Genomic DNA, 24,714 nt, shown 5'->3' with positions numbered 1-24,714 from the left:
TGCACCAACTTAGCCCCACAGACAGTATTACCAAAGAGGATGTTTTTGAATGAGCCGCAAGTTGGAATAAAAGGCCTTGTTGATGGCCGTGAGGCGCATTGTGTTTGCTTACACATTTTTTTGTTAACTCTTTCAGCTCTTAATCTTTTGCTCAACCTTGGGTACACCTTGGCAAGCTTACGAGAGGAGGTATAAAATTTGTGGCCGTTAGTTGATGGAACGAAAGACAAAGGTTGTACCAAAAGAGTCTACTCATTCAAACATCTCTCAACATATTTGCCATTGATGTCAGTGTGTTTCTTGTTGTGACAGATTTATTTTTCCTAATATGCTTTGAAATTATTCCTTTGTAGCTTTTGCAATTCACTGTTCCGAGTGGCAGTGGTCTCATTTCTGGAAATAAACAGTGGTCCTAGATGAATCTTCATTCACAAAATGCTGTTGGAATTCAACAAATCAATAGGTGGGCCCGAACTCATAGTGAAAATGGTACAGTATCCTTGTTTATTTTTGTTCTTTCAAGAATGTCGCCGTTGTCTTTGGACTATCTCCCCATTTTTCTCATATTTATAGTCAGTATGTGTATTTGGAAAAGCGCCATGAAGCAGTTATGCCTCTAAAACGACATAGGAATGCCACTATAAGCTTGACAAGACAGAACATTCATGCAGCAAAATGTATTGCCAAATTCCACAAAAATTTGGAGCTCCTCGCATAAATGGCACCAAAAACATAGGCTTACTCGTTACCTGCCTGCAGCTTTCTTGACGTGAGAAACATAATGCAGGTAAGGCATGGAACACACTCGCTTCCTCTCTTCATTGCTCTTCAAATGCTGTGTGTGTGTGTGTGTGTGTGTGTGTGTGTGTGTGTGTGTGTGTGTGTGTGTGTGTGTGTGTGTGTGTGTGTGTGTGTGTGTGTGTGTGTGTGTGTGTGTGTGTGTGTGTGTGTGTGTGTGTGTGTGTGTGTGTGTGTGTGTGTGTGTGTGTGTGTGTGTGTGTGTGTGTGTGTGTGTGTGTGTGTGTGTGTGTGTGTGTGTGTGTGTGTGTGTGTGTGTGTGTGTGTGTGTGTGTGTGTGTGTGTGTGTGTGTGTGTGTGTGTGTGTGTGTGTGTGTGTGTGTGTGTGTGTGTGTGTGTGTGTGTGTGTGTGTGTGTGTGTGTGTGTGTGTGTGTGTGTGTGTGTGTGTGTGTGTGTGTGTGTGTGTGTGTGTGTGTGTGTGTGTGTGTGTGTGTGTGTGTGTGTGTGTGTGTGTGTGTGTGTGTGTGTGTGTGTGTGTGTGTGTGTGTGTGTGTGTGTGTGTGTGTGTGTGTGTGTGTGTGTGTGTGTGTGTGTGTGTGTGTGTGTGTGTGTGTGTGTGTGTGTGTGTGTGTGTGTGTGTGTGTGTGTGTGTACTCATTTCTGTGTGTGTGTGTGTACTCATTTCTCCTCCTTCCTTTCTTGCTTTTTCACTGTTTTTTTTTACAGGACTATACCCACCAAATCTTTGCTTGCGTGTTTTCTTGTTTGAAACAATGCGTTACACATTAGTATATATGGATCACCCCATACACATCAGAGTCGCTAAATAATTTACAATCGAATTTCCTCTTGATGCTGTTTTGATTCCAGCGGCTAGGAGATGGTTGTGATATCAAAGGTTGGTGTACGCCACATTCGGCATAAAAAAAACTGCAATATAACTGCTCCTTCTTTGTTTTCATTAACTGCAATGCTAAAACCAGCCTGTCTCAAGAACGAGAATGACTACAAATGAAGAAGCAGTGACCTATACGACCTTTGATGTCATTGCCATTGTTTGGCTGCCTAAACCGAAACAGCATGAGAAAATAAATTGAATTTTAAATCACATAGCAGGCCTATCAAAATACCATGTGGTGATCCGTGTATTCTAATATCTTATGCTTCACTTCAGAGAAGACAAGATGTAACTAATATTAGGTGTCATTTTCGAAAGTGAGTGACAGTATGACATTTACTGTGTCCTCCCTTTATTCTTGTTTAACCATGTTCACAATACATCAACATTTTCATGCAGTTCAGATTGTAGTAACTGCATGAAGCTTATCTATGTAATAAAGTACACTACTTGTGCAATGTATGAAAGGACTCTGACTGGCACATACAAAATGTGCCAACTTTCTTCTGTCATGAGCATGTTTGCAATTCGTAGCGGTTGGAGAAAGCTTAGCTAGCAGCACAAGCGGCCATCTCAGCAAGAATGAAACAATTAATGACCTCACTGACACCATGTCTGGCCTCATCTTTTTTTTAAATGCATATAATTTCATACATGTAGAATTGCAAGGGAAATTAGCACAGCTCAAAACGGGACTAAGCCTTTGCAAGTTTGTTCAGCGTTACACTATGTGTATGACCCTTTCAAATGCCGAGAACTGGAAGTGATTTCCTCACTAAATTCCCTTCAGATATAGTTTCATGCACCTACATTTCGAGCAATCTATCTCGAGTCAACATACACTGAAGCTGGGTGCAACACTAATGAGGTGTATATTTCAGTGTTTGCCGTTCAGAAACTTTGTACGCCACAGCTCTCTGGAATATGAAATTGCGCATATGAAAGATCTGGTTTTTAGATGAACCAGCTTATTATTAGTCAATATACAACCTCACTTACACAGCTTTAGACTCATTATCTAAAAGCAATCTTTGTACAACGTACAAGTTTTACTGCTCTCTCAGTGCACAGCAATCGTGAACCTCATGTTAACTAAATAATTTAAGGAGAAAGTGCACCATTCAGAGTAATTTTAAAGTGCTCTGAAAAATTTCAGCCCCCAAATGAATGCTGCATAACTACACACAATATAAGCTTCAGTTATGACTGGGCACAAATCAAACAAAACTTAAAAGAACATTGAGGATAAATTAAAGTTGACCTGCTACTCGGCAGACTATGATATTCTAATGTCAAAGGAACTGCTGTCACCGAAAACTGAGCTTTAATAAGACGGAAAACACCAAAAGGTGAACTACAGGTGTTGTCATCACCAGCTGATTTTGCAAGTAAACTGCATGCGTGCGTAGGCACTAATTTTTGGGCATACCCAAAAAAAGCCAGAAAATACCAGCAGGTTTTAAAACATTTGCATGATTGAAGAAGATGAAAATAGCCCAAGTTGTGGCAAATTTCTAATAAAAAAAAAGCATTACCTAGAATATTCACCTGTACCATTCACGGTACCTTGTTCTTCACAACTTCTTTCTGTTCCTCTCTAAGAAAGTCCACAGGGTAAACTGTTCTGTGGTCGTGGAACGCACTAAAAAAAAAACGGACAGCCTAGTTGTCCCAGATAAATTGCCCAAACGGCGCTCTTTTACGCCATGTATCCATGTAGTCTCTTACGCACTAAAAAAAAAAACGGACAGCACAGTTGTCCCAGATAAACTACTCACCTTCATTAAACTTATCCCATACCACCCTTTCGGCAGACATCGTTGCTTCACCGCCTTACCGGCGTCGAAGCAAAGAATGAAAGCGAAAAAAATACCCACCTTGAATTAAGCTTGTCCAAACGGCACTCGCATAGTCTGATAGTCGCCGCAAGCGGCAGTCATCGTTGCTGTCATCGAAAAGCACGAACACCCAGAGGCGGCAGGGCGCCGCCATTTGCAATTACCGGCGTCGCGTCTATTTTTCACACTTTGCCATGGGAACAGCTGCTCTGTGTGCGCGTTGGCGTATGCAACCATGGCATGTACATAGTTGTCATGACAACAGCTGCACAGTTGACATGTTGACTCCTTGACATGATTATATGCCTCAGACAGGGAAACGAATGCAAAAAGAAAAAACCAAACCTCAGACACAGCTAGGTTTGCGGGGAAAAATATATTCATATTTAGAGGGCGCGCCATCTTAGAGACATGGAGCAACCACCCTGTAACCCAGACTACGCATGGGAATATTGCAATAGAACAGAGGGCAGCAGAAAGGGAGCTGGAATTGGGGCATTCATTCATAAAAGTATGAATTTTCAAAGGGTTAGACTGGGATGCAGGGAACATTTATGGCTAAAAGGAACAGTGGCAGGCAAGCAAACACTCCTTGGCTTTGTATACCTGTGGACAGGGGTTAATGCCAAAGAGGAAAACAGGAAAATGTTAGAATGTATTGCAAGCGACATTGATGAGCTAGGAGGACAGGGCGAGATAATTATATTAGGCGACATGAATGCACACATAGAAGACCTGGATGGGTACACGGATTCGACAGGAAGCATGCTGCAGGACATGTGTGACAGGCATGATTTAGTTGTATGCAACAGCACCGAGAAGTGTGAAGGGCTCATAACATGGGAGGCGGGGAGTCTGCACTCGACGATAGATTATGCACTAATGTTACAGAGGATGTATAACAGATTAGGGGTAATGAGCATAGATGAAGATGGTTCCAGAAGTCTAGGTAGTGACCACAAGCGTATCAAGTTGAGCTTCAGAAGAAAAAGCAATGTAGGACTGAATCAAGATAAACAATCAGGGGGAAATTTTTACTCAGAAAAGCAATTGGAAGTAGCAGCCAAACAAATCGAGAAAGTAATTTTTGAGGATAGTGAAACAGAATGGACTTATACCAAATTAACTCGATTACTGGAGCTGGAGCTAGCTAAGGTGCGAGTAAAGCTAAAAGGGAAAAGATGCAAACCCAAGAGTTGGTGGGATGAGGAGGTCAAGAGGGCAATAGAAAAGCGCAAGGAAGCATCCAGGGAACACAGATATTCCAAGAAGAGGGGGGAACCAAAACCCGAAGTAGACAGAAAATGGAATACCTTCATAAAGTTTAGAAGGGACGCATCCTATTTGATAAATGAGAAAATTAGAAGAAAGGGTGCCCAATGGATGTCAAAAGTAAATAAAAAGGATAGAAAAGCAGCCCAAAAATTCTGGAAACATCTAAATGCAATGAGTAATAAAACTAGGCTAGAACAAAGGTTTATTGTTACAGATGAGGGTATTCGACTAGAAGGGGATGAAGCAATAAAACACATAGGAACAAGGATGACGGAAAAATTTTCAGCAAAGCACGTGGTACATAATTTATCGAAGGAGGATAGACTGGTTACAGCAATAGCTTCACTTGAGCAAGGAGAGTGGGAAAGGGCAGAGAAGAAGGTTCCTAGTGGCACATCAACAGGACCAGATGGTATCCCGATTATGTTGATAAAGAAGTTAGGACCAAAATCCAAGCAAACATTAATACAGGTAGTGAACAAAATGATAGTGGATGAGAAAGTTCCCGATGAATGGCGATTAAGTAGAATGAACATGATATATAAGGGAAAGGGGGACAAAGCAGACGTAAGTAACTATCGCCCCATAACAGTGACATCTGTGGTTTACAGGGTGGTGATGCAAATTATAAAGGATAGACTGCAGGCTTGGGTGGAGAACGAGGGGGTGTTAGGGGAACTACAGAATGGGTTCCGGAAACAAAGGAGGTTGGAAGACAATCTATTTTCATTGACACAGTGTATAGAAATTGCGGAAAAGGAACATAGGCCCTTATTGCTAGCATTTCTGGATATTAGGGGAGCCTATGACAACGTTACTCAGGAGCATTTGTGGGACATATTGGGCACATTGGATGTGGAAAATGGAGTAATTAATCTTTTAAAAGATATATATAGAGGTAACAGAGTGCTCATAAAATGGGAAAAAAATGTATCAGGGCCTGTAGAGATACAGCGGGGGCTTAGACAAGGATGTCCTCTGTCCCCTTTGTTGTTCATGTTGTACCTGCAAGGTTTGGAGGCCAAGCTAGAGGGGAGCGGACTAGGTTTCAACCTATCTTTTTTCAAGCAAGGGGAATTGATTAAACAGACATTACCGGGACTAATATATGCGGACGATATAGTGATAATGGCTGACAACAAGGAAGACCTGCAGAAGTTGTTAGACATATGCAGTACAGAGGGAGATAGATTAGGCTTCAAGTATAGTAAGGAAAAATCTGCAGTCATGACATTTAATGAAGAGGGCGGCGAGCATAGAATACAGGAGTTCGTGCTAAAAGTAGTGAATGAGTACAAGTATCTTGGGGTGTGGATAAATAACAGTGTTGAGTATCTGACAGAGCATGCAAAATATGTAATGAATAAAGCTAGTAGGAATGCAGCTGTCATGAAAAATAGGGCACTGTGGAATTACAATAGGTATGAGGTGGTAAGAGGGATCTGGAAAGGGGTGATGGTCCCTAGCCTGACCTTCGGGAATGCGGTCCTGTGTATGAGGCCAGATGTCCAAGCAAGGCTGGAAATTAGGCAACGGGAAGTAGGGAGGTTAGCTTTGGGAGCACATGGCAATACACCAAATCAGGGGGTACAGGGTGATATGGGATGGGCGTCTTTCGAGAGCAGAGAGGCTAGCAGTAAGATAGCATTTGAGGAACGATTGAGAAGGATGGAGGCAAAGCGGTGGGCTAGGAAAGTTTTCAGATACCTGTATATAAAGAATGTTGACACGAAATGGAGAAAGCAAACTAGAAAATTGACAAGCAAATATCTGGACAGCAGTAAGGGGGCAAATCAGCAATTATCGGTTAAGAAAAAGGTTAAAGGAACAGAGAGAGCTTTGTGGAAAACAGGGATGCTGACGAAATCGGCACTAGAAACATACCGGACCTTTAAACAGGAAATTGTCAAAGAAAATATCTATGATAATTGTAGGGGAAGTTCTTTGTTGTTTGAGGCCAGGAATGGAGTTTTGCGGACTAAGACGTATAGAGTCAGGTACCAGGAGATAGACACTTTGTGCATTGCGTGCGGAAAGGAGGAGGAAACGGCTGAACACTTGATACTTTTCTGTAAAGGGCTTCACCCTAAAATGGAAGGCAGCGGGGCTGACTTACCCAAGGCATTGGGGTTTAGGGATAGTGAAGGGAAAGTGGATTTTAAGAGGTTAGAAGTAACCAAGCGAAGGTCATCTGATTGGTGGCTAAAAGCAAGACAGGAGTAAAATTTCACAAGACATGGCTAGGTGGCTTGAGCCACCGCCCGATGTAAAGGGTTCAGCCGTATCCATCCATCCATCCATCCATCCATGAAAACGTCGGCGGCGGCGGCGCGCCGATCAGTTTGCGTCGGCGGCGCGGCGCGGCGAGGGCACTCGTAGGTGGCGCGCCCATGTCTCGGCGCGTACCTCTACATTGAGATAAAAGCAGCAACGGAAGTGCGGCCGCATCCCGGGAGCACGTTTTCCAACTGTCCGTATCTGAAAACGTTGACTCAGGCCGACGCAGCTCAACGGATTGCATTCGACGGATGTGCGGCCTTCCCGAAGCTACGAACGAGAGGCGGCAGATATCGGCGCGATTGCAGCCTTGCATGCCGTTGTTGTTGTTGAAACATTTATTGACAAAAATGAAAGAAAATCATAAAAGGAAAGGTTGCAGAACGGGTGGTGTCCTCATTTCAGGACCCCAGTGGCTATCGCTGCCGCCCGGGCTTGCATAATCAGCTTTCGCTGAATGGCAAGGTCCGAGCTGAGCAGAGTGGCCTCCCACTGCTCCTTCGTTCTAGGGAATTTTAGCTGTAATGGTTTTGGTCCGACGCATCCACTTGTAATGTGGTAGGTTGTGGGACGTTCTTCGCACCACGGGCAGGAACCTTTGTAACGGCCTGGGAAAATAATGTGGTACTTATATGGATTAGGAAAGGTATCGGTCTGGAGCTGTCTCCATTCACGTGCCTCCTGAGCATTTAGCCGTTTATGCGGTGGGGGGTAATGCTGGCGAAGCATCCTAAAGTATTGGAGCCGTGCACTGTATGCAGTGGGGATTTCGGGTGTGGTATCCGGGTCGGGGGTGTCTGTCGCTCGGTTGGTGTGCCCTCGAGCTGACAGGTCCGCGACCTCGTTTCCCTCGAACCACGAGTGCCCCGGAGCCCACGTGATTTCGTGTTGGAGTTCGGAATTGAGTACAGGAGAGGTTGTTGCAAATCTGGCTAACTTTTTTGGGATTCTTCCTGCGAGAAGAAGTCGACATGCCGCCTGGGAGTCCGACACAATCTGTACTTCTTTGCCGTGAGTATCTCCGTATTGGACGGCGAGCACTATCGCGGCCGTTTCAGCTTCGGTGACCGTGCAGTGCCTCAGGGAAACGCTGGCCACTTCTTGGAATGTCGAGTCCACCACCACTGCCGTGGCGCGCGTTGCGTCTCTATGTAGGGCGGCGTCTACATATAGAGTCTTGGAGCTGCGGGCGACTGTGCGCTTTAGGTAGTCGATCCGAGCGTTGCGTCGGCCCTCGTTGTGCGAGCGTGACATGTTCTTGGGCAATGGATTGACATGAACCCTATTGGGGTATTTAGGTGAAAGATTTTCCGTCAACTCAATGACTCTACTCAGTATCTGCCTGCCGGTTTCCGTGCGAAGGAGTCGCTCTCGTTGTGCCAGGAGGAGAGAGTCTCTGATTTCGTCGAAGGTGTTGTGAAGTCCCAGTGTTTCGGGTTTAGCGTTGGTCGTATACAGGGGCAGTCCGAGGGCGTGTTTGCATGTCGTGTGGATCAACGCGTCCGCTTTCTTGAAGTCTTGTCTGAGAAGTGTGTGATACGGAAGACCGTAAGAGATGCGGCTGAGGACAAGCGCCTGCACCAGTCTTAATGTGTCTTCTTCTCGCATGCCCTTTCTGTTTCTGGCCACCCGGCGTATCATTCGGGCGATTTGCTGGGTGGCGTGGGACAGGAGCTTGAAGGTGTGTGTGGCTTTGCGGTCGCTTTGTATCCAGAGACCTAGTATGCGGACTAGAGGGGTTTCCTTGACGTAGGTGCCGTGAAGTAGGACGTTGATCGGGGTGTCTTGGGATCTGTAAGCAAACCCCTTCACTCTGATTATTTCTGAATTCTCGGGGGAACATTGCAGGCCGCGGCATAGTGCTTCTCTTTCGACGCATGTCGCCGCCACTTGTAGCGCTTGTTCCTTGGCCGCCAAAGAGCCTTTGGTGGTCCATATGATGATATCGTCCGCATACAGAGTGAATTCGATGTTGGGGACTTCTTGCAAGGCCTTTGCCACTCCAATCATGGCGATGTTAAATAGGAGCGGGGAGATGATGGATCCCTGCGGCGTGCCCTTGTTGGGCATGCTCTTGACGTCGGAGCGTGTTTCGCCTATGCCAATCGTGGCCGTGCGGTTCGAGAGGAAATTCTTCATGTATTGGAATACCCGTTCACCACAGTGGAGGTTATTCAGTTCGTTCAGGATGGCGTCATGCGAGACGTTGTCGAAAGCTCCCTTGAGATCGAGAGCCATGATGACGTGCTCGCATTCTCTCGGGATGCCGACAAGGACCTCGTTATGCAGAAGGAGGAAGGCGTCTTGCGCAGAGAGACCCGCCCGGAATCCCAGCATCGATGGGTGGAAAATGTTGTTTTCTTCTAAATAATTTTGCCGTCTTGTTTGCACTACTCGTTCGTACAACTTGCCGAGGCACGATGTAAGCGAGATGGGCCGGAGGGCTTCAATTGTAGGTTTTTTCCGGGTTTGGGGATTACGATCACCTCCGAATGTTTCCATTCTTCAGGGATGACGTTCTTCTCCCAGAGCGAATCATTGATATATTTTGTCAGGTCTCGAATTTGAGCGTTGCTGAGGTTCCGGATCATTGCGTTGTTGATGCGGTCCACGCCCGCCGCCGTATTCCGGACGCACGAACGGGCCGCAGCGTAGACTTCCGCCGTAGTGATGGGAGCGTCCAAGGCCGAATTGGGATTTCCTCGGTACTCGACCGTGCTCGGCGGTGTAGGCATTGTGCCGACGTATCTGTTTTCCAGGGCTCGGAGCAGCGCTGCATCGTCTCCCGGGAACAGATGAGCGATGCGCTTTAACGTACGAGTTGATTCAGTCTTGGACTTCGTGGGATCGATTAGATTTCGCAAGATAGTCCAAGTACGCGATGTTCCCAGCGTGCCTCTCAGCGACTCGCAGAACTGTTGCCAATTCCTTTCAGAAAGCTGTAGGGCATACGTTTGGGCCTCCTCTGTAAGTGTTGCGATGCGTTTCTTTAGGGGGCGATTCAGGCGTTGACGCTTCCACCGTCGCACTAGTTTGATTCTTTGCTGCCATAGCTTGAGCAGGTGCCGATCTATTTCCGGCGATTCCGGCGTACGCTGTACTATCTCGGTGGCGGAAGCATGCGCCTGTCTTATGGCGTCGCACCAATCCGAGAGCGACTCGATGGCGCCCTCTGAAATTTCTGATTGTCTGAATTTAGTCCAATCAGTTATCCGTGCCGGGCCAAGGTTTCTGCGAATTTTCGTCGATGTGAGCGAGGTACTGAGGATGCAGTGATCACTTCCTAGAGTTTCTCCGAAATTCGTCCATGTGACATGGGTGACATTTTTGACAAGGGTCAGGTCCGGACAAGTGTCTCTCGTGACGCTGTTTCCCTCTCGTGTCGGATAGGCTGGATCGGTGAGGAGTTCGAGGTCGAGAGTTGCTATCGCCCTAGCCACTGAGGCTCCTCTTGCCGAGTTGGTGCGATATCCCCAGTCTTTGTGCGGGGCGTTAAAATCGCCGACTACGACAAGTTGGTTAGATTGCGCCTTTTGCACGGCCGCCGTTAAGAAATCTGTGAAGTCAGCTCTCGCTGGGGTCGGTGGTTTGTACATATTTACGACGAATGTGCTTTTTCGGCCACGCTTATTAGGCACTATTTCGACCGCTAAGTGCTCTACATCCGGCACAGGTAGCGTGTGCTCGACAACGGTCACATCTTTTGCAACCAGGGTTGCAACCGTCGGCATGAGGGGATGAACGACCGTGTAGTATCCCGGCACGGAGGGGGCTCTGTCGGCCTTGACCTCTTGCAGGCATATCAAATCGGGTGTGATAGGAGCTTTAGCAATGACCCCGATTTCGGGTGGGGCCCGAGTCGCTCGAGGCGGCACGCTTTCCCTGCGTAGACCGGAGGGACTGAATGTCAGCCGCGTTTTGTGTTTGTATACTGAGAACGTGTTCAATCTGCGCTTCTATACGAGCAAGGCGCGCTTCGATTTTGGTCTCAAGGAGGTGCGTGAGTTGGGAGGTTACCTCGGTTTGGATTGTTTGGTCAAGACGCTCCGCGAATCGGGAGAGCTGCTCCTGCGTGACGTACGTCGGGCTAGGGACAGGGGATTCTTTTTGCGCGAGGAGGCGGTCTAGTTTGGCGTTGATATCCGCTATAAGCTTTTCATGTGTTGCTAGGCGGGTTTCCTGGGCCGCGATTTGGGCCTGTAGTTTAGCAGTTCGGGAGTCAGTTAACGAAGGAGGAAGGGAGGCCGTAACCTTCTCTGCCCAGCTCACCTGTTTCGTCGTCGGCGGCGGCTTGTTTTTCCTTGGCGCCGGATTCGGTGTGGTCCGGGGCGGCACCGGGATCCTGGTCTTTGAACGGGAACGGCTCCCAGACTGGCTCGCCCGCCTGCTGCCTTGAGGTGCTGTCTGCTTTTGGCCTTGTGGTGGCGTCTTCTTATTTCGTTTTCCCTCGTCCGCGGCTGGAAGGGCTGGGGGTGGGACTGGTGTCTTCGTCCGGGGTCTGGAGTTGGAACGGCTCCGTGAGCGGCTGCTGCTCTGGCTACGACCTGTAGTCTCCTCGTCGTCCGATGAGAACCATCTGTTGTTGTAGATCCCGGGTCCCGCGTCTTTACGGGACTGGTGAGTCGTCTTCTTGGCGCCTTTGTTAGTAGCGGGTCGTGGTGTTCTGGCTGGTTTTAGACGATTTGGGCACTCCCGAGACCCCGTCTCGTGCTGGCCGGCGCACAGTCCGCACTTGGGTTGGCACTGGTGTGTTATGGGCGGGTCCTGGGCCCCGCATAGGCGGCAGACTCTGACTTTTGGTGTCGGGCAGACGTCCGGGCGATGTCCGGGTTGCATGCATATATGGCAGAATTGCCTGGCTGGCCTGTACACGAAGCACGGGTATTCGCAGCCGTCGTAGTATACGGATTGGGGGAGTTGGGGTCCTTCGAGCGTGAGAAGGGCTGTCGTTGAAGAGCCAAGGATTCTGGCGTCTAACAGTTCGATACGGTTGTCCCTGATGCGCACCCCCGCCATGAGGGTGTCGCGTGTCTCCTGGGGATCGAGTCCGTGAATGACCCCTCGGAGTGTGGTAGCTGGAAAAGGGACGTACGCTCGCACGGGGTGGGGGCTCTAGTCCAGGGTGAGGTGGGTGATCGTACAGAGCTCCGCCGCTGTTTCTTCGTGCGGGGTGCTGATTACGAGGATGTTGGACCCGACATGAGGTCGGAGTATGTATTTGCCTTTCACCTTGGTCGGGTCTCGGCAGGAATGAACGAGCGCCGCCGAAATGACGCGGGTCGGGTAGGTCTTGAGCGCTAGCCCACGTGTCGGTCGGATGACGACTTTTATATCATTTTTTGGAAGGGGCTGAAGCTTGGGACGGCGAGTGCCCGGTTGACGGATTGTGTTCGATGACTGTCCTGACGTGTTCGGCGGGTTTCCGCCCACGGAGGCAGAAGAGTCCGGAGTGGATGGATTCTGGGCTTGCCTGGCCTGTCTGCGGAGCTTCTTTGCCCGTCGCTTGTTGAGTGCGTGCTGCCAGCCTGGACCACCGCCAAGAGGTGGGCTCGCATTCTCCACGGACGAAGAGGACAGAAGATCCTGGTTCTGCGGGGGAGTGTCACGGGAATCCATTTCGGAGTCGTCGTGCAACGGGTTTGGAGAGTATGCATTCGGGCAGGTGCCGCATAGCGGTGTCGCGCCGCTCGACGACGACGCAGTGGCCATTTGGTGGTCCTGTAGCCTCACAGGAAATCAGTTCGATGAAAATCACCAACACGAAGCTCGAGAACGAGGGGCGCGAGGCGAGCGGAAGGCCCCCCTCATACCACGGATCCGGCAAGCAGGTTTTAAGCCGAAACCATTCGGGTCGGTAGGGAGGCGGTCGGGGCAGCCGGCTCACAGCAGGCGATGGTGGGGAGAGATACTCGCAGCTTTCGGGGTCGGGCGGGAGCCCATCCGCGCACGTCTGCGCACGTCAAGAGCAGAGTGGAAAGGAGGAGATATGAGCGCGCTTTGACAATGCCACCTAGAACTAGTTTCTTTGAGCGGGCGGAAAGGTGACCTTGTGCAGATCGTCGAGCGGCGACCGAACAGTGTGAGCAATGCCTCCGGGACGCATGGATTACACCCTTGTTGGTTTCTCCGCAGAGCTGGACTGGAGGCCCCTGCGTTTCGTGAAGCCCATCCCGTTGCACAGGGTGTGCGAAGCCTGTGGCCTCGTGCGCAACAGAGCGGCAGTGCTCCCATGCAGGCACACACTGTGCGAGTCTTGCTACGAGCTGAGCACTCGTGATGGCGGGCGCGTGTGTCCCCTGGACGGTCTCCACTGCGAGGAGGAAGACGTCGACCTGAAGGAGTTTCCCGTCCAGGAGCTGCTAAAGAGAGAGGTATGCGTGGTGGGGGGGGGGGGGGGGGCAAAGGGACAGCAGTGCTACTGTGTATAATTTAATGGCGACCTTGTTGTCTAAGAACACCGTATCTGTCCACAGGCCGAGAAGAGATATTAAGTACCTCATGTGTCCGTGCTCCAATAAGGAAAAAAAAAACCCTCGAAAATCCTTTGAACCAGTTCTTGTGCTTTGGAATGAATGTTGCACTGTGGACCGTTGAGAATCTTGGCCATTTGTCTCAGCAGTGTTGAATGACTGTGAGTGAGCGGGAGTTCGTGGCTACATGTATCCAAGATTTAGGTAAGACTCCTATACCACGGAAAACAAGCTACAACTAATAGTGTCGAATCATATGATCCAGCTGTACGTTATTTATATATACGGTTGTAAAATCGCTCGTTATCTATTGTAAGGACATACTGCCTTGTGCCCACATTTCTTATACCTCCAGCAGGAAACTGAGTGGTTGCAACTTTTTTTTTGTATGCATTTATTGCAGCAAAATGTCAGAGGTCGCTGAAGTGCGCTAGTCAGGCTGTGTCACCGGAAGCAGAGATTTACCTGGGGACCAAAGTGGTTGCCTTGAAGTCGCTGCATGAAGGGATGTGTTGCTTTTTTGTTCGTGCAAACTCAAGCAAAAGGCGACGTCGTCGAAAGAGATTTGCGTGATAAAAGGTTCACGAAGCACTGGTCAAGCTTGACGATTTCCTCATCGAGCTTGCGTTGTTTTCGTTGCTCGTGAATTTCGTGCCCTCTGTCAGCCTTTGCAGCACTTGATATAGCGGCTAAATCATCGCAACCGTTTTTTCCCTTCATGCTTTGCTTCAGATTTCTTTATGCAATCAGCGCTACACCTTCTGCGCGACGCACCCCGACAAATGAGGAGGTAAAGCTTGGCTGAATCGCCGACGGCAGTTCTAGACTACGTTACGCTGTTTCCTCATGGCCAGGTTATGCCAATTTGCTTTAGACGAGGAGACAGGTTACCGATTTTTTCTTAAACTGTTCTTTGTTCTGTGCGTTTTTCTATAAGCGCCGCACTGGGCTGTTGATAGGCGTGTTGTGTGTAATTCTTGTTTTGCGCGCAACATGCTTCTTAAGCATCAGTTGCACCAGCAAACCTCCAATTACATTCGTGGGGAATGTCCAGATGTATTATGCAAGTTGTGGGGACTTTAGCCGGAGCTAATTTCTGAGCAAACCCTCGTCAGCACTTCTGTGCAAAATATGCAAATCAAACTTGCCTATTGTGTCGAATGTTACTTGTGGTTATACTTTTGTTCTTCAGCCAGAATTCAAAATAAAAAAATAAATACATCGACGCTGGGGGCGATAATCACATTAGGCGTGAGCTATCGTAACCGCGCATAATTTAAATCTAACCCTTTTACTTATTCCTTTCCTTCATATGGTATAGGGGTTATCCCATGCTGGCTGCATGAAACTTACGAGGGGCATTTCAAAGCGCGCTACGCGGCGTCGCTAGACTGAGCTTTCCAAAAAATGACGACAGATGTTGCACGATACGCAAGGAGTGCATTTGAGGGGACGCTCACGTGACTGCGGAGCATACGAGAGAGTAGACGAGCGGCGGAAAGTGTTGTCTAAGCGGCACTCGCTGTAAAATTTAAATGACCGTGCTCTATAGAGCACCGCACCAGCCAAATCAATATGCCGGATGTGGAGCTGTACCTCTCAAAATTGCGCAAGTGCAATTAGCTAGGCTGTTTTTGACCGCCGTGTCGTATATAGCCTGTTCATAAATAAGAAAGAAGAGAACAAATTCTTGGCGCATGCTCGGAGACGCAGTGACGATTGCTGAGAATACGACCCATGTTTTAATCTTGCAGGTGAAATGTTGGAACGAAGGAAGTGCCTGCAGTGCAGTTCTGCCTGCATCGCAGATCGGCCAGCACTTCCGTCGTGAATGCCGGCACCATTCCATCCGCTGCCCAAAGTGTTCGGCCAGAGTTCTTTGCACTGATGTGTGCGCGCACTTGGAGTCGGAGTGCTGCGCTACAACTTCGACGCCTGCTGGATTGGAATGCCAGGGGGATTCAGGCCGCAAGGCGCTGCTGACATCCGCCATGCAATCCTTAGAAGCGCAGGCCGGTGAACTGAAGGCGCTCATGGAGCAGGTGCTCGTCGCAACTGGCGCCAATGGCGACCGACTCAACGAAGTAGTTCACGGTGTGAACAGCTGCCAAGAAGCACTGAGAGAGGAACTCAGACTGGGAATTATTGATGTGAAGGACACTTTAAGCACAGAAGGGGTACAAGCCAGAAGAGAGCATCGTGACTTTGTGAAAAAATGCTCAGACGAAATAGCCGCGCTGTTCACCTGCAACAAAACACTGACAGAAGAACTCAGACTGGGCATTAGTAGCATGCAGGACACAGTGAGGCAAGAAGTGGTACAAGTCAGAACAGAGCATCGTGAGTCTTTGAAGAAATGCTCGGACGAAATAGCCGCGCTGTTCACCTGCAACGAAACACTGACAGAAGAACTCAGACTGGGCATTAGTAGCATGCAGGACACAGTGAGGCAAGAAGTGGTACAAGTCAGAACAGAGCATCGTGAGTCTTTGAAGAAATGCTCGGACGAAATAGCCGCGCTGTTCACCTGCAACGAAACACTGACAGAAGAACTCAGACTGGGCATTAGTAGCATGCAGGACACAGTGAGGCAAGAAGTGGTACAAGTCAGAACAGAGCATCGTGAGTCTTTGAAGAAATGCTCGGACGAAATAGCCGCGCTGTTCACCTGCAACGAAACACTGACAGAAGAACTCAGACTGGGCATTAGTAGCATGCAGGACACAGTGAGGCAAGAAGTGGTACAAGTCAGAACAGAGCATCGTGAGTCTTTGAAGAAATGCTCGGACGAAATAGCCGCGCTGTTCACCTGCAACGAAACACTGACAGAAGAACTCAGACTGGGCATTAGTAGCATGCAGGACACAGTGAGGCAAGAAGTGGTACAAGTCAGAACAGAGCATCGTGAGTCTTTGAAGAAATGCTCGGACGAAATAGCCGCGCTGTTCACCTGCAACGAAACACTGACAGAAGAACTCAGACTGGGCATTAGTAGCATGCAGGAGACAGTGAGGCAAGAAGTGGTACAAGTCAGAACAGAGCATCGTGAGTCTTTGAAGAAATTCTCGGACGAAATAGCCGCGCTGTTCACCTGCAACGAAACACTGACAGAAGAACTCAGACTGGGCATTAGTAGCATGCAGGACACAGTGAGGCAAGAAGTGGTACAAGTCAGAACAGAGCATCGTGAGTCTTTGAAGAAATGCTCGGACGAAATAGCCGCGCGAAGTGAAGAGACGAAAGGGCGTTTGATTGCAAGCAGCGAGGCTATGAACACCATCTGCAACAGTGTGAATGCACTGGAAAAGGTGCTCAGAGATGAGTTGGCAAAAGTGGCCACAGAAAAGCGGGACGAGCCTTCAAATGTTGCAGGAGGCGCCGAGGGGGCCACGGAACAAGTGGGAGAAAGCAGCAGTGCAATGGGACGCATGGACAAAGCAGTGCCAAAACAACCTGACCCACTGGCATCGGTGTGCGAGTTTGTCGTCAAGGGTGTCAACTCACTCGAAGCAGGAGCGCGTAAGCGAGTTTGGGCTGAATATGAGTGCGAGCGTGTATACCTCCGAGGCTACTGCATGTCCCCCAGTGTCTGTTTTCGATACGACGCCTTGAATGGACGTATATGGCTGCGTGCGTTCTTCCGCCTGCACCAGGGCGACATGGACGACGTTGTTGAGTGGCCGTTAGAGAAAATAATCAAACTTCGTGTCGTGCATCCAAAGGGAGGAGAAGAACGGCAGAGCGAAGGAGGTGTGTATAGTGGTTCCCATCCATTTCTTCAACGGCCGCAAGAGGGACGTGCACAAGATCTATATTTTACTGTTGCAGGTTTTTTTCTCGAGGGTCTCATCCGCGGGGGTTTACGTGGAAAACGACCAGCTTCGGATGAAGTTCGAGCTGCTTCCGAGATTTAAGCCGGAATATGTGTACAGCGACCACGTCAGCATCGCTGCGATGGAGCTCCGTGGACACACACATTTAGGAGTGGGATCTTAAGGAGAAATAAAAATATAATTGTCCTGCCCGGAGGTTGTTGATTTAGCGTTGTGTGCGAACCTACCAGAATTGCCGAAACATTAGCGACCATGAACTTGATTCTCTTTGTATTTGACATTTTGACCCAAGTTACTTAAAAATTATATGGTATGTTCTCTTTTCTGAATGAACCGTGACGGTAACGTATTTAATTTGCGTTTGGTAGAAGCAGATTGTTTACTGTGGTTGGTATTCATGCAAGCTTTGTAATACACAGGCTTCGGGAGCATTAGCATAACACACGAAATTCAGGATATGTTTCTTTGCCCGTTGATGTACCACGGGTAGCTTTCCCTCATTCTTTTTTGTCCCGTCGAGACGCGTATTTGTGGCACGGACAAGCAGGCCGTCCAGACGGGCGTGCTCCCTTTAAGCTCCTGGCGTCTAGACAGAAATGAACTCCGTGAAGACCCATTGCACGCGTCTCGCGCTTCTCTCGTCTTTTCGTTGTAGGCGGGCGCTCCACCACGGTGTTAGCACCCCCTACAACCACAGTGCGCTTCATCTCGCCTTTGTCAGCAACCGGTGTGGAACGCGCTGTCTTGAGACGTCGCCTGACTCTGACGTCACAGAGCGGTTCACAACTCCCCGCGGACTCTGCAAACAGCCCCGATCTGAGGACCACCAAACGTCCGACAGTTTGAATACGGAAGTTCGCGCTATACAGACGCTGTCCCCAAATGCGCTGCATGCGAAAATTCCGGAGGTGTGTGTGAACTCTTGAAGATAATCATCATCAGCGTATTTACGCCCAGAGAGAGGGAGAGAGCGAAACGTTTATTGGACAGAATGTTTGGTCGGGCCCTCATTGCAGGAGCCAGTATTGACTTTTGTCTCCTCTCTTGCAAGGCCCACCAGCCAAAGCTGCTCCTCGGAATGCGAGCCGGACAGCGCCGCCTCCCAGTCCTCAGTTGTTGGGTTATTCAGTCTTGGTATGTTTACGCCCACTGCAGAGATAAGGCCCCTCCCGTGTCTCTCCGCTTAACCCTGTCCTGTCCCAGCTACGGCCATTGTATCCTCGCAAACTTCTTAACCTCTTCCGCCCAGCTGATTTTCTGTCGCCGCTGCTGTGCTCGCCATCTACTGGTACCACAATCTGTTACCCGTAAAGGGGCCCTGAGTCACCTTCCGAAGAAAGCACATGAACTCGCGCAATCACTTCATTGCGTTCTCATGAAAACCTGAGTCAAATAATACACTACCACTCGCAGCAGAGGAGCCACGATCACGCGCTCAAGTTGTCGAGCCCTTCCCGGCGACTTTTTCATGCCCGCACCCTCCTCCGTCGCTCGCACCTGCGTGTACAAGTTGAGAGGTGGGTGTTGGTTAGATTCTTTCAGACGTGAGGCAGCTACCGTGCACCATGACCGCGGCCAATAAGCCGCGTAGTCAGGAAGTTCTGCTCCCAGAGGTGGGGCCGGCCGTGGAGCGCCGACCTTCCAGCGTGCAAAAAGTGGCGAGAGGAGAGGGAAAGGCGCGAGGACGCTGAAATTCAAAAATTGGCCATAGATAAAGCAGCTTTTATAAACCGCATTAAAAAAGTTCTTGAAGGACAATATTCGTGAACCGGTGTGCTTTAACATCCCAGGCGTATTGCGACTATAATTATTAGAGCCCCTTCGGTTATCTCGACTTCGCATCACATGCCCTACGCACGTGCACTTCTTCCTCATGATTTCGACTGGGCTGTGCAGATATATTTCCCGGCAAAAAAATACCAACTAGCGGCATGCTGCGCAATGCGGGAAGGAGACATGCAGCACTACATTGTTACACCGGAACGTTTTATTAGCAAATAATTCGTATGAAGATCGCACACCGACACCCTTCGGAAATTACTGTAGGCGCCTATGTATTTCATATCTGGTTTCTACGAATTACAATTTTTTTACGAGTATACGACGTTATATAACGAAGATCCAATGCACTCCGTCAGCCATTTAGCCCCGCGGAAGTCTTTTTTTAAACGATACAGAGAACTGGCGTATTGACTGCATATGGCAAGTAGCAATGCCCCGTGCTCGAACCTCCTCGGAACACACGGCCCTTTACGATCACGGTCTGTTCGTCTGCTGTTGAGCAGCGTTTAGCTGCTGGTTTAGCAACATGGTCTGACTGTTAAAATCGTGTACCCCGGTGTGCTTCACGGTATCAAGGTCCGGCCGGTATCACTCCGGGGGAAAAGAAAGGCGCAAAACAATTCCAGTCGATCAGAAGGCGACCACCATCGAAGCCTTCGGTCTGATGTATGCACTCGCCTCAAGGCAATGCTGGCATCCGGAGAAGTTTTGTGGTCCGCCTGATTGTGTCGTGGCGTCAAACCAAACCAAGACAGGTCATCATCATCATCATCATAAACACGTCTACTCTCCGGCAAAGGCCTCTCTAATATACCAACCAATAATACTGACCTTTGCCAGAGCGGAGATCACATTCCGGTAAACTCCCTCACCTCGCCGGCCACATTACCTTCCGCCACCTTCTTTTGGAGTACTGTCCGTCGCACTTACAGATATCCTGCCTTCGCAATGCGTGCTCTGAACTGGCCGCATTTCTTGTGGTCTATTTCTACAGGGACAATATAATTTCGTATTTGTTCCCTGACCAGTTCGGGTCCCTCCCCGTCTCTTAACGTTACACTAATCATTGATTTTTCCACACCTCGCTGTGTTGTATTCAAATTAAGTTTAGCCCTTTTTGTCGGCCTCCACGGCTCTGCTGCATGGATTAGTAGCAGCAAGACAGAGGCCTTAAATACTGTTCTCTTAAGGGATAATGGTAAACTGATATTCAGCAGCTGAGAGTGCGGGGCAGTTTAACTCGACCCATTCTTAACCTGCCAATTTATTCCCTGTCTTTATCCGGATCAACGGTGACTGTCTGTGCTCGATCATCCTTTGCAAAGCACTCATGCGCAAAGCAATGGTATCATCAAGTCCGAGATTGACAGGTATTCTGCATCAGCTTTTTCTCTAAGCGTTCCTAATCCAGTACTTTAAATATCTCCCGTAAACACAACACGATTGACATTATGTAGATCTTGTTTCCTTGATTGAAACACTTTCCGATCTGTAATAAGGAGGTAATTACTGACCAGAATCCGTCCAAACGCAGCCATGCGGTTAAAACTTAAAGCTATACAGCTTCCACAGAAACTTCGTAGTTAAAGAGTCTTCCCGCTCCGGGGTTGGAAACCGCGATCAACGCCCCACCGGCGCAGTCGCTCCAACAAGTGAGATAAGCACGACGGTTTGTCTATTAAGTGTCTAATGAGTAATATTCGAAGGTTTTGCACGTCGTCATCAAATGTTATATGGATGAGTGAATCTTCCTCCATTGCCTTCTTGAATACTTTTCTATTGCGTGTCCAAGTGAATTTGTAGGATTTTTCTTTCATCCTTGTCTTCGCTGCCCACTTCAACAGCTTCATGAGCTGTGTAAAGTTATAATTGACAAACGTGCTTTCCGATCTTGGAGTAGCTGTTTTTTCTCCCACGCTATCTTGCATTCCATAATGCCACAATGACGTAACACACATCCCTTTAGTGTGCTCCCCATCGCTCGGCAAAGCGCCTTTGCGCGCACATCTGCCTTTCGACCCCCTTCGCAGACACGATTAGAGTCACTGGAAGGTTTGCCAGAATGCCTCTGTCCTCTCCACGCCTCCAGATTCGGAATGTACTCCCGGTGCTCCCACGTAGTCAGTTTCCTCACATAAATTGCGAAACGATATGGGCGCTCTGAGCAGCCTCCATGGCTGGGGGATGTGTCTAGACCAGGTTCCTGCCCGCAGCGTCGAAACAGCTCCAAAGTCGCTCGCACTTTTGCAAGAGATTTCTTGTAATTTTGATTCAGTTGCACATTATGCCGTCCTTATATTTAATTAAATATACTCCATAAAACGTTGTTGCCTACTTTATGTAAGCTAATTAGCCTGAGCGGAAATCACAGAGAAAACCAATAAGCGAAGAAATCTTGCAGCTACGACTGCCATATTTTGTGTGAATATAACGCGGCCGCCAATGCTTGAGGTAAAAAAAAAAATCAGGGGGCGTTATTTGACCTAAAGTGAGATGAGGCGACAGCCTTTAGCGCGGTGTCGCTGCTTGTGTCACTGATGTGTGGTTAAGATGTTAAGTATACAAGTGTGTGTGAATCTTAAATGCTGGAGACACCTCAGGGCATTTTAGAGGCATCCATCTGATTCGACGCCTTTTTGCAAACACTCTCGAGCGTCCTAAAACAAGGAGAACTACATATGCGTTGGCAGGAAGTAGCGTAGTCGCTAGCACGCTCAGCTGGGAAACTGAAGGATGGTGGTTGGCATCCTATTGGGCACAAAGATTTTTTTTCTTATCGAGTTGAAGAGTGACACGGTCGGACGGACGGACGGACACTGCGTGTATGAGCCATTAGAGGCTTCCGCCTTAATGTTTGGGTTAACGTTGAAATGTTTGTTCGGGCCTGACGATGATATAGCTGCCGCTGGATAGTCTTCGCAGTCAAACAATAACCGTTGTGACGTCATGCGTATCTCCATTCGCAACGTCGTGTTTTTAGGCGATCATTTAAGAACATGCGCAGCTCACAAAACTTGCATCGACGACGTCGTGAACTAACCCAAGGAACAGGAAAGAATAACTTTTGAACCTTGTTTGGGCAGCACATTGTGAACTTATGCAGGTCCTAGAACAACGTTGTTGGAAGGGCGCGCTTTATGCAAGTTACGTGGGAAGGCTCGTTCCAGCTTTTGTAGCGGCACTGGGAAGTGGCGGCCATATTCCTTCCTTGCGCGGCGGCATAGAGAAAATGAATACTCAACTCTGAAAATTTTAGCACTGACTCTACAGACGTGATTACACCGACGCGCTGCGCTCGAACATCGCTGTGAAACAAAATTCGCCAGTCACCGGACGGTCAGGAGGAGGTGGCGTTCGATGGGGACCCCTGCATAAGTTGTGACGCTCTCTGCGCAAGCTGTCCTACGCTGCAGTCTTGTGAAGCACTAGTCTTCGCTGTTGTGAGCACAGTCGGCTTTGCTGTCTATATTTCCCAACCGCCGGTGTCCAGTTGACGATACGTGCCGTTAATTCCTTCTCACACTTCGGACGTCTTTAAAATATGTGTGCATAGTGAATTGCAGGAGACTAGCTTTCATGCACTAAAAAAGTAGTGTACAGGAAGGTTATATGAAGAAGGCACGAAGGAAAGATGGGCCAAAATGTAACATCAAAAGTAATGCCTTTAATGAAAGAGTAAATAGTTTAACACACACATATCAATATATGAACAGGTGCCTGAAATTCCCGATTGTTCAGTATATGCGCGAAAAGGAAATTGAAATGGCGCATTGTTAGTTTCAATAGCGCCGGATATTAAACTGCTTACTGCGTTAACGCATTTTCCTATCGTTTGAAACATTTCTCTGGTTGTGTTTAGGTGTTCCTAAAGTCAGTGCTCACAGTAAGGAATGTGAAATTGAAAAGTTCTAGAGCTTAGAAAATAGGATGCATTTAAGGAGGCCAAGTGCTTAAATGCAAAGAATAACAATCAACGCATGTTGACATCATTTAAACAAAACTGGACCAAGAACGAGTCTGCTAAAATTGGCCTTTGATGTATTCTATTAGAACCGATGAACAAATTTCAGGGCGAAATTAAGTGAAGGCGACAAATGCGTAATGTGTGCGTGCTGTGAAGATCCCACCTAAAATTAGAAGCACCAAAAATGGGACAGAGTAGAATGAGGCACAGACAGTAGTGCGGACATTAGCTGAAAGAGCTCATTGCTGCACGCGCAACTTAGAGGGCGTTGAAAGTTGAGCTTTAATGGCTTAACAAATATCGCAGCAGTACAGAAAAGTAATTTGAGAAAAGTCGCAGTGAAAAAAGTTTTCATCGCGAGCTGAGTAATTACCTACAGTTCCTCTATTAACTTTTCATTCATTGCTGTTACCTTGCGTATTCATAAATAAAATTTATAAGCCGTGGAATTCAAAGTGAAATCTGTTTTGTACAATTTAAGTAGCATGCCTGCGCCCTGAGATACACACGTTTAAACTTTCAGCTCAAGCCGTGTAATTACGCATCTGAGACAGCGGCGTTCAGTCAGCTTGAGGCACCTCCCAGGTGTGACGCAGCAGTTGCGTAACGCTCTCCGCCTGACTAGACTGTGGCGTTGCAGGCGAGGTTGATAACTTATCGTTATCTGCCAGCCCAACCGAGGAATCGCTGTGCCCGCGGCCCTGGGCGAGCGCTGTTTAAGCGCTGGCTGCAAGAGTGGGTGATAAGACATGGTTCCGCTTTCGACTCCGCGTGCGGTCAAGCGCCGCTGTAACGAAATGTTGGCGAAGAGCGAAACTTCGGAACCGTCGCCTGCATCGACACATTCTTGTCAGGCGGAGCGCCATACGCAACAGCTGCGTCACATCGGGACGAAGCCTGATGCCGAGCACCGAGATCTCGCAAGCGTAATTGCACAGTTTGGGCCCAGATATTACACGCGCATATTTCAGGGCACAGACGTTCACAAAAAATTGTGCACTATATGCCACTGCTTCGAAGTCTTTTATATAAACAATCACGCGAAGTAATGTGATTAAAAAGTTATTTCATCAATTATAGTTAAGTATTCAGATGACAATTACAGTTTTTCTCATTACGTGTCCGCCTGACCGTATAACCGATTTACGGCAATGACTTTTGTGTACTGCTCTGGGTAGTTAAAAATAGTAAAACAAAAGTTTAATTTTGAACAACCTTTCTAGAACTTCGTCGTATTCATAAAAACAAAAAAATTCCGACAAAGAAGCAAGTTTCTTTATATTGCAACCAATCTACAAACCTAATCCATTGTCTTTTCAGATCTACAGACGGGGCGCTGACGCAGTCCCCATCTGTGGGACGGGTTAACTCGGTTCGTAAAATTGGCGCAGAAGCTGATGCTTGTATCGTCCGAGAACGTTGCTTTTGCCCAGGTCAGCACTGCACTTCCAAAAGAACACCTGTTTCTATAGCTTCCTTTTCAAACCATTATTGATATCCTTGGTGTGCTGGCTTGTAACCTGCCATTCAGGCAGCGGCCTATCCGTCCATGTTCGATTACCACACGATAAGGGAACTGCGAAAACTACTTCTTTCTTGCAATCAGCGAATGCCTTTTCATGTTTATCCTCGCAGTGT

The 24,714-nt window shown here is 48.3% G+C and overlaps 1 protein-coding gene and 1 long non-coding RNA gene across 5 annotated transcripts in view; one reads left to right on the top strand and one right to left on the bottom strand.

Moving 5' to 3' along the window:
• The window catches only part of LOC144105323 (uncharacterized), a 31,475-nt gene extending 7,031 nt beyond the window's left edge, over positions 1–24,444 (bottom strand). For 2 of the 4 annotated variants that reach the window (XR_013308763.1, XR_013308764.1), the window contains exon 1: positions 3,515–4,167. This is a non-coding gene — a long non-coding RNA (uncharacterized LOC144105323). Of the gene's footprint in view, positions 1–3,172; positions 3,280–3,514; positions 4,168–24,376 lie in introns of those variants that run through there. The other 2 variants (XR_013308765.1, XR_013308766.1) reach the window with 2 other exon arrangements.
• On the top strand, positions 15,476–17,521 carry LOC144105321 (uncharacterized). Its single transcript, XM_077638456.1, has 2 exons — positions 15,476–17,247; positions 17,326–17,521. The coding sequence occupies exons 1-2, from the start codon at positions 15,489–15,491 to the stop codon at positions 17,409–17,411; spliced, it is 1,845 nt and encodes a 614-aa protein (XP_077494582.1). The 5' UTR covers positions 15,476–15,488; the 3' UTR covers positions 17,412–17,521.
• Positions 24,445–24,714: the final 270 nt, after the last annotated feature.

Source organism: Amblyomma americanum, chromosome 9 (assembly GCF_052857255.1).
Source record: "Amblyomma americanum isolate KBUSLIRL-KWMA chromosome 9, ASM5285725v1, whole genome shotgun sequence".
NCBI classification, from domain to species: domain Eukaryota; kingdom Metazoa; phylum Arthropoda; class Arachnida; order Ixodida; family Ixodidae; genus Amblyomma; species Amblyomma americanum.
Note: the sequence above shows the minus strand (reverse complement) of the source record. Positions and strands in the feature narration are given on the sequence as shown.

Coding starts and splice junctions, on each gene's coding strand:
- LOC144105321 (XM_077638456.1), top strand. CDS start 15,489: ATGCAATCCTTAGAAGCGCAGGCCGGTGAACTGAAGGCGCTCATGGAG. Junction 17,248..17,325: donor AGAACGGCAGAGCGAAGGAG/GTGTGTATAGTG, acceptor TTACTGTTGCAG/GTTTTTTTCTCGAGGGTCTC.